Source organism: Myotis davidii, unplaced genomic scaffold (assembly GCF_000327345.1).
Source record: "Myotis davidii unplaced genomic scaffold, ASM32734v1 scaffold233, whole genome shotgun sequence".
Taxonomy (NCBI): domain Eukaryota; kingdom Metazoa; phylum Chordata; class Mammalia; order Chiroptera; family Vespertilionidae; genus Myotis; species Myotis davidii.
This window is the reverse complement of record NW_006285917.1, coordinates 123,005-132,352: the sequence shown is the minus strand read 5'-3', so window position 1 is coordinate 132,352 and position 9,348 is coordinate 123,005. Positions and strand designations below refer to the sequence as shown.

Here is a 9,348-nt window from a genome sequence, read left to right as displayed (position 1 = left end):
GTTGCCCCCAACTGCCTTCTGCTGGTCTGGTTGCCCGGAACTGCTCCCCTCCTCTGCTGGCCTGGTCACCCCGAACTGCCCCCCTGCCTGCTTGGTTGGCCCACACAGCCTGCTTTTCAGTCATTTGGTCATCCCTCACTAACCCCCCTTGCCAACCTGGTTGCCCCACGCAGCCTGCTGTTCAGCCGTTTGGTCATTCCTCACTAACCCCCTTGCTGGCCTTGTCACCCCATGCAGCCTGCTGTTTGGTCGTTTACTGCTACTGTGATGGCATCCTGAACAATATGCATATTCCTCTATTATTAGTATAGATTATGCATCTGGTGGGATATCCTTATGAATGTTAGCACTAGATTTCTTATCATCTCACTTGTAGCATCTTCTCATTCTGCTTCTTTTGACTTTGATAAACCTCTAAGGACCTTGAATTTTCCTCTCACTTAGCACTCTATATTTAGTCAGAATCACATGCATCTATCCTACCTCCTAGGTAAAAAATCTCCTCTGTTTAAAGGCCCTCAAAGAGTGGGAGATTTCCCAAGTTCCTTTGTCAGTGTATTTCAAGTCTCTTCAAGAATGTTTTAGGTATAACGCCTATTCTTCTTGGGTTACTTTGAATACTTGTCTTCTTACTTTAAAAAACAATTTGTTTTGTATTTCTCTCAGCAACATTTAGGACCAGTACATCGGGAAAAAACTGAGATAATTAAATTACTCACCAACTACTACCAGTCATTTGTGGATGTCATGGAATTTCGGGTGAGCTCCCTTTAACTCAGGTCCCAGGGTGGGCATTGTCTTTCTGAGGCTATTCCTTCTTTAATAAATGTTCATTTATGTTGCTTAACATGATTTCTTTAAAAAATAAGATGTACTAATATGGAAGGGTATCTAAGTTATTAAATGAGTGTGAGTTATAGAATAGTGTATGATACAATTATATTTTTATTTTAAAAGATACTAAGCTTATACACTATACATAGTGTTAGTATATATGTAGGAAAGATTTGGAATATTATACATTAAACTAAAAATAACTAATTTATTAAACTTTATATTTTATATCATTTGAGTTAAAAATTTTAAAAGTATTATTCCCCAATATTTTATTACAAATATATTTCTCCTGGATTTCCTAATTGTTAGTATTTTGCAATGTTTGCTTATCTTCATATTTTTCCTGAACCATTGAATTAATTGCAGACATCATGACATTTCCTTCCTAAATATTTTAGCATACAGCTGGTAAGGATGAGATATTTTCTTACATAACCCAAATACAATGATCATACTCAGGAAGTGTAAAATTTCTACAATATTATTAGTTAATATATAGCCCATATTCACATTCTTCTAGTTCAGTGGTTCTCAACCTTCTGGCCCTTTAAATACAGTTCCTCATGTTGTGACCCAACCATAAAATTATTTTCGTCGCTACTTCATAACTGTAATGTTGCTACTGTTATGAATTATAATGTAAATATCTGATATGCAGGATGGTCTTAGGCGACCCCTGTGAAAGGGTCGTTCAACCGCCAAAGGGGTTGCGACCCACAGGTTGAGAACCGCTGCTCTAGTTATTTAGGGATCATACATTGATTTTAGTTGTTATGTCTCTTTAGTTTGTTTTCTTTTAATCCTCACTGGAAGATGTTTTTCATTGATTCTAGAGAGAGAGAGAGAGGAAGGGAGATGGGGAGAGAGAGTGAGAGATAGTGAGAGAGAGAAACATTGATGTGATAGAGAAACATATATAGGTTGCCTCTCACATGTGCCCCAACTGGGGATCAAATCTGCAACCTAGGTATGTGCCCTGAGCGGGAATTGAGCCCATGACCCTTCAGTGCATGGGATGGTGCATATGTTGATGCTCTAAAAAACTGAGCCACCCACCAAGGGCATGTCTCTTTAGTTTTTAATCTAGAATAGTTCCTAGATATTTTTTTGGTCTTTCTTGGCACTGACCTTTTTGAAGAGTCCAGACTAGTTATTTATGAGAATACCCCTCAATTTGGATTTGTCTGATTGTTAGCAGTGTTTGGTAGCAATTCTACACGAGTGATATTTTATTTGAACTTTAAACCATGAGCATGTATTATTTTTGTCAATGTAAACAAACTAAACATTATTGAGTACAATACTTTTGAAAGGCAAATTGATGTGTTTCAAATACTTAAAAAAAATATTTTTATTGATTTCAGAGAGGAAGAGAGGGAGAGAGTTAGAAACATCAATGATGAGAGAAAATCATTGATCATCTGCCTCTTGCATGCTCCACACTGGGGATTGAGCCCGCAACCTGGAATAGTAGTATAGTATTTCTTCAGATAGTACCATAGCATGGGACTCTGCCTCATGACCTGTGTCTACCCTATGGAGATAATTCAGGCCATTGATCAGATCACATAATAAAGAGGGAAGTGGGGACATGAAAAACTGTAAGGTCTGAAGGAGGGTCGGGTCAGAGCTTATTAATCTTGGAATTAAGAGTAGTGACTAAGGAGGAGGTAGACATTCATAGAGGTAGTGGAAAGAATGCTGGAAGCACTGGAATGACAAGACCAGGAAGAGTATATGTGACTGTGTCTGTGGAAATATGGCACTTGGCAGGCTAAAGCCCTATAGGGGCCCGCTGACAACTTAGTGGGGAGGAACTCCCTCTATTCAGCTATGCCTTTCTTATGTTACTCAGTGGTTTCCTAAGACTTATAAGGGAGAGAACCCTTCCCTTCAAATTCTGGTAGTAGAAGTCATATTCTCTTTATTCTTTACTCATTCTCATCTCCAATTCTACCCTCAGGATCATGTATATGAACTTCTCAACACCATGGATGCCTGCCAGTGCCATTTTGATATTGTAAGATTCTGTGCAATTCTCACTTATCTACAGAAAATGTCTCAGTTGGGACTGTGTGAATTGGGAGGGAGTAGAGGAGTAGCTATTCCTCCAGAACTATATACTATATGATATATGATATATGATATATGATATATGGTATATAATATATAATATATATAACATAATGTATACACAAAAGGGAGAGGGAGAGAAAGATAGAAACATCAATGGTGTGAGAGAAACATCCATCGGCTGCCTCCTGCATGCTCCACACTGGGGATGGAGCCTGCATGTGCCCCGATCAGGAATTGAACCATGACCTCCTCATTAATAGGTTGACACTTAACCACTGAGCCACACCGCCTGGCCAGAGTTTATTCTTGTATTTATTAATTATTATATTATTTATTTGTATTACAACTATAAACCTACTTTTGTCCACCCCTGTATATAGTATACTATGTAATGAATGAATAGCTATTCATTCCGGGACTATAGTTCTTTCATAAAAAGTGCTGAAGTTAAAGTGTGTTTACATGTGAAGCAGATTAGCAATGTGATTTATTTAATATAGAAATTACACAGACAGTTTAATTTAGAGGTTGGAGGAAGTCCTTATTCCATTTCCTCCAACCTCTAAATTTACCTTATTTCCTGGCCTTCTTGTATCCTGATCTCACTTTTGGCCCCTGAGTTATTCCAATTTTCTCTTGAGTTTTTAGTCCTTTGAATTCCTCCTTCTGAATAGATCCTTTGAGAGTTTATTTGGCACTGTCTGGAATAGTTGGCCTTTCTCTTCTTGGGTTCCTATGTGTCTTTCCTATAGAGTCTCAACTTTGACTTCACTCGAAGTTATCTGGACTTGATCGTGACTTACACCTCAGTTATTTTGCTTCTGTCACGGATTGAGGATCGACGGTTACTAATTGGTGTGTACAACTGTGCCCATGAGATGCTGCACGGGCATAGGTGAGCTAAGGGGATATAGATGGTGAAGAATCTCATACATGGTGCTATGAGGTTGGGGGTGGACACAAAGGAAATGATGCCATGCTTCCTCATATGAGAACTTGTAATCTATGTGATGATCCAGGTAAAATCAGGCAACTTATAATACTTATAAGTGCACATACCAACAAGTGCACTTTTACATGTAGTTAACCCTTAAAAATCTGGTAGTGGGTTAACCAGTTTTCATTGTTTCTGATCAGTTAAAAAATTTTTAAAAAAATATATTTTTATTGATTTCAGAAAGGAAGAGAGAGAGAGAGGGAGAGAGAGATAGAAACATCGATAATGAGAAAGAATCATTGATCGGCTGCCTCCTGCATGCCCTACACTGGGGATTGAGCCTGCAACCTGGGCATGTGCCCTGACTGCGAATTGACCCATGACCTCCTGTTTCATAGGTCAATTGGTCAACCACTTAGCCACACAGGTCAGGCTCTGATCGATTTTTAATCCTGGCTGGCTTCCCTTCTCTTCAGGCTATTGTAAAAGTCAAAGAAATTTTTTTTGTAGTATTGATTGGAATAATATTAGCAAGGTAAAGCCCTTAGAATTAAGCACTGTATGATAATACATTTGAAGCAAAGTAGAAATGGATTTCGGAATATCTGCAATTCTGTGCTTCTCTGTTAGTTCAAATAAAAGTATTTAAGGACTGAAAAATGAAGACCAGAGGGATCAGAGTAGCCTGTGGCACATTGTTCTATGCATGGTGTATATTTCCATGTGTCTACATGAATACCTAGGCATATGCCAAATGTGTCTATATCCTTTTGGATTATATACAGATTTGGGTCCAGATATGTTACTTGATTTACAACTAATTGACATAAATTTATAGAGTACTAATCATGTATCCAACCCTATTTTGGGTGCTTATATGGAAGGCATTTTCATGGATCTGCCCAAAAATATGTAGTTCTACCTAATCATAGCTTAATATAGCTGAGCCTGAAGTGGATTTTTCATATATGTAATTCAAAGCTTTTAGTATGTATTTCTTTGGAGGTGGTGGAGAATGCCAGCCAGCCTATGCACGTGTCTTTATCCTATATCAAACATGAGAGTTTATGTCATGGTTAAGGGAGGCCTGAAACTCCTCTTTCCTCTGTTTTCTTTCAGTGACCCCAGCTTTCCCCGTCTAAGTCAGATGGTCTTGGAGTATGATCACCCTCTGAAGAAGCTGACAGAGGAGTTTGGGCCTCACACAAAGGCAAGTTCCCGAGAGAGTAGAGAATTCCTCAGGCAGAAATATATTTTCTCCATTGTTGACATTGAGGATTCATTTGTTTTTCCTCCACAGGCTGTGAGTGGTGCCCTCCTCTCTTTGCACTTCCTCTTTGCCAGAAGGAACCAGGGAGCTGAGCAGTGGCGCAGTGCCCAGCTTCTAAGTCTCATCAGCAGCCCCCCTGCCATGATTAACCCTGCTACTTCGGACACAGTAAGTTCTCCTTTCCTCTTGTCAGTGGAGGCGTTCTCTCTGCCAAGGCCATCTCTGTAGAGGGTATTTCCTTCAGGAAATATCAGCCCTAAGAGTAATTTAGCCGCCTTCTAGGACATCCTCTAAGTTGATCACCTCCTGTAGCTTAAAAAAAAAATCCTCTAAAAAAAAAAATCCTCTAAATTGACCACCTCTTGTAGCTTAAAAAAAAATCGTGATTGGGTTGGATCATTTGTTTGGACCAGGATTAGTATGTGTCTGCCCATAGAAGCAATTTAGTAAATATTCACAGAATGAATGAATGAATGGATGGATGGATGAAACTGAGTCATTAGGCACCTATTCAACCCAGTAGGAACTTGAGCATAGGCATAAATTATTTAACAAATGTTTTTATTTGACTACTGTGGGCCCAATGTCCTTGCTTCAAAGAACTTATTGTCTAGTAGGAAAGATATGACAAGTAGTCATAAAAATACAACTTACTGCACAAGATGAATGAGAAATGCCAAATGAATGATTTAGACTTTACATGGTAAAAGAATCCCAAGGAGGGAGAAATCATGAGAAGGTTTTGAGTCTTGCTCTCCTGTTATTAAAAATATTTGAACTGTTAAAGAGAAGTTATGTGAAACCGTTTGTTTGTCCTGACTTCTATCCCAAGCTCCTTTTCTTTTTCTCAACTATATTTTCCCCGCTTACTTCACTTCCATGATGAACCCTGCTAATTCAGACACAGCAAGTTCCCGTCAGGTTTCCTAGCTTTGGCTTCTTAGAGTGCTGTGATCTAGTCTGGTGAAATAAAAGTTGGTTTTGGTACTCACATTTTAGCTTGACTGCATTAACCCTTATGGGAAGACCAAGTTAAATAACTGCTTGACTCCCTCTGCTTCTCTTCCCGCAGATGGCCTGTGAATACCTGTCTGTGGAAGTGATGGAGCGCTGGATTATCAGTAAATTTTGTGGGATTAGGTGGGAGGAGACATAGCAGCCTGTTACATGGATAGCAAGCTCTGAAATCTTCCTCTGCACTGTTTTACCCACCTGCAGTTGGGTTTCTTCTTTGTCATGGGTGCCTCAACTCCGATAACCAGTGCCAGAAGCTGTGGAAGCTGTGTCTGCAGGGCTCCCTGTACATCACCCTCATCCGGGATGAAGTGCTACAGGTGCACAAGGTCACCGAGGACCTGTTTAGCAGTTTTAAAGGGTGAGACCTGACAACCAAACTCATCTTCTTTTGGGACTTTTAGCCCCTTCTCACATGCTTTTCAGTCTCCACGAGTGTCCTGAGTTATGGATGGTAAGGTTTAAGTCTAATTATTGAAAAAATACTTATTGAATACCTGCTATTTAATAGTCACTTCCCTGAATTTTAGGGATACGTTAATTACTAAGATAGCATAAAGGTTAAGAAGATGGACTCTGGAAATAGGCTAAGTGGGTTTGAATTTTAGCTCTATGACTTACTGGCTTTGTGATCTTGGGCAAGTTACTTAACTTCTCCTTGCCATACCTCAATGTCCTCATCTATACAATGGGAATAATAATAGTACTTCCTTGTGACTTACCTCATAGGGTTGTTATAAGGAATGAAATAATTGCTACTTATAAAGCACATAGAAAATTGCCTGGTACATTGTAAGTGCTATATATGTGCTTATTAAATAAAAAAACCCAGAATCTCTGCTCTTAAGGAGATTATAAATTGATGAAAAATAGACAAATTGTTGTGATATAGTAAGGCAGTGGTTCTCAGCCTTCCTGATGCCCCGACCCTTTAATACAGTTCCTCAAGTTGTGATGACCCCCAACCATAAAATTATTTTCGTTGCTACTTCATAACTGTAATTTTGCTACTGTTATGAATCGTAATGTAAATATCTGATATGCAGGATGTATTTTCATTGTTACAAATTGAACATAATTAAAGCATAGTGATTAATCACAAAACAATATGTAATTATATATGTGTTTTCCAATGGTCTTAGGTCACCCCTGTGAAAGGGTCATTCGACCCCCAAAGGGGTCGCGACCCACAGGTTGAGAACCGCTGTAGTAAGGGCTTAGGATGCATGAACACAAAGTACAATAGAAGCATTTAGAGGAACACCTAAATTGGCTTTGGAGGATCCAGGAAAACCTGGAGACAGATAGACCTGAAGAGTTAAACAGGTGAAGTGGTGTGTGTGTGTGTGTGTGTGTGTAAAGGCAGGGAGTTGCTCCAGGCAGAGAAAGATATTCTAGGCAGAGAAACTATCAAGATTTTGAGGCAAGAGGGAGCATATCAAGTTCTGAGAAATACATGTAGCTCAGTGCCTGGGCAGCTGGGTTACAAAGGTATGGATGTCAAGAGACTGATTTAGTCCTGGCTGCGTGGCTCAGTTGGTTGGAGCATCATCCCATACACCAATAGGTTGCAGGTTTGATTCCTGGTCAGGGCACATACCTAGTTTATGGTTTTATCCCCAGTTAGGTTGCTTATGGGGGGCAAATGATTGATATTTTTCTCTCATATCAATGTTTCTCTCTCCCTTCTGCTCTCTCTCTCTCACAAAATCAAAGAAAACATATCCTCAGGTGAGGAGAGAGAGAGAGAGAAAGAGAGAGAGAGAGAGAGAGAGAGAGAGAGAGAGAGAGAAAGAGATGATTTCTGACTTTGTATGTCCTGTCACAGAGTTTGAACCTGTCCTAAAAAGGATAGGGAGTCATTGAATGATTTCAAACAGGGTAGTGACATGACCATATTTATATTTTAGAAGAAATCACTCTGGCTGCAGGGAAGAAAACTAGAGGGCAAAAGTAGAAGCAGAGATTAATTAAGTAAATTAGTAGGATTTGCGGATGAAGTCAGGATTTCTGGTATAGATACTTGATATTCCTTAAGATAAAGAACATGTGAATAAAAGCAAGTTTGTGGGGGAAAGATTGTGAATTCAGTTTTGAGCAGGTTGAATTTGAAGTGTCTATAGATGCATTTTAGACCATTTATATTGTGGCTCTGGAATTTAGGAGTGAGATCTGGATTCAGATAAAGATTGGTAAAATGGTGTTCAAAGCCATAGGAGTAGGTGAGATTACTCAAGGAGAACACGTACAGTGAGAAGTGACTTGGACAGATCTCTGGGGATATTGATATGTAAGGGCCAGTGGAGGCAGAGAAATCAGTGTGATGTTGAGAAGAGGGAAAGCAGAAGTCAAGAGAAGACATTATAAGACAGACGGACTGGTTATCTATGTTAGATGATGTTGAGAAGTCAAATAAAGTGAATACTGAAAAATATTTATTGGATTTGGCTGTATATAAAGATGATCTTAGTGTTCTTCTTATGGACAAATTCAGTTGAGTGGTGAGGTTCAAAACTGGGTTACAGCAGGTATAGGAGCAAATGAGAGATAAGGAATTTAATAAGTAACTTTCAAGAAGTTTGATTGTAAAGGGAGAACTATAATGAGGAGGAGGTGTGGGATTAGGGGAGGGGTAAAATGCCTTCATTATACATTATAGTTGCAAAATGAACATCCAGAAATGTAAAGAATACAAAGTAGAAGTTGGCTACAATCTCATCTCCCGAAATAGTTTGGTGTATTTCCTCCAGATGCTTGTGTTTATATATAAACCGGTGCATGAAATTCATGCATGGGTAGGGTCCCTAGGCCTGGCAGGTGATCAGGGCTGATTGGGGTCTTCTGGCTGCTAGCCAGGGCCTTCCTTCATTTCGCACTGCCCCATGGTGGTCAGCACACATCATAGTGAGCAATCGAACTCCCAGTTTCCCAGTCGAACTTCCGAGGGGACAATTTGCATATTAGGCTTTTATACATATACTAGAGGCCCGGTGCACAAAAATTTGTACACTTGTGGGGGAGGGGGGTCCCTCAGCCTGGCCTGTGCCCTCTCGCAGTCTGGGACCCCTCGGGAGATAACAACCTGCTGGCTTAGGTCTGCTCCCGGGTGGCAGAGGGCAGGCCCAATCCCTAGGTGCAGCCCCTGGTCGGGCTCAGAGCAGGGCCAATTGGGGAGTTGGGGCGCCGCCCCGTCATGCACAGAGCAGGGGGATTG

The 9,348-nt window shown here is 40.0% G+C and overlaps 1 protein-coding gene across 1 annotated transcript in view; it reads left to right on the top strand.

The window, feature by feature from the left end:
- Window positions 1-9,348, top strand: part of NCKAP1L (NCK associated protein 1 like) — a 44,861-nt gene that overhangs the window by 1,994 nt on the left and 33,519 nt on the right. Inside the window, exons 3-9 of the mRNA XM_006756930.2 lie at window positions 667-759; window positions 2,801-2,857; window positions 3,666-3,808; window positions 4,970-5,060; window positions 5,151-5,288; window positions 6,193-6,241; window positions 6,339-6,495. Of these exons, the coding sequence (XP_006756993.1) occupies window positions 667-759; window positions 2,801-2,857; window positions 3,666-3,808; window positions 4,970-5,060; window positions 5,151-5,288; window positions 6,193-6,241; window positions 6,339-6,495 (728 nt within the window). The remainder of the gene's footprint in view (window positions 1-666; window positions 760-2,800; window positions 2,858-3,665; window positions 3,809-4,969; window positions 5,061-5,150; window positions 5,289-6,192; window positions 6,242-6,338; window positions 6,496-9,348) is intronic.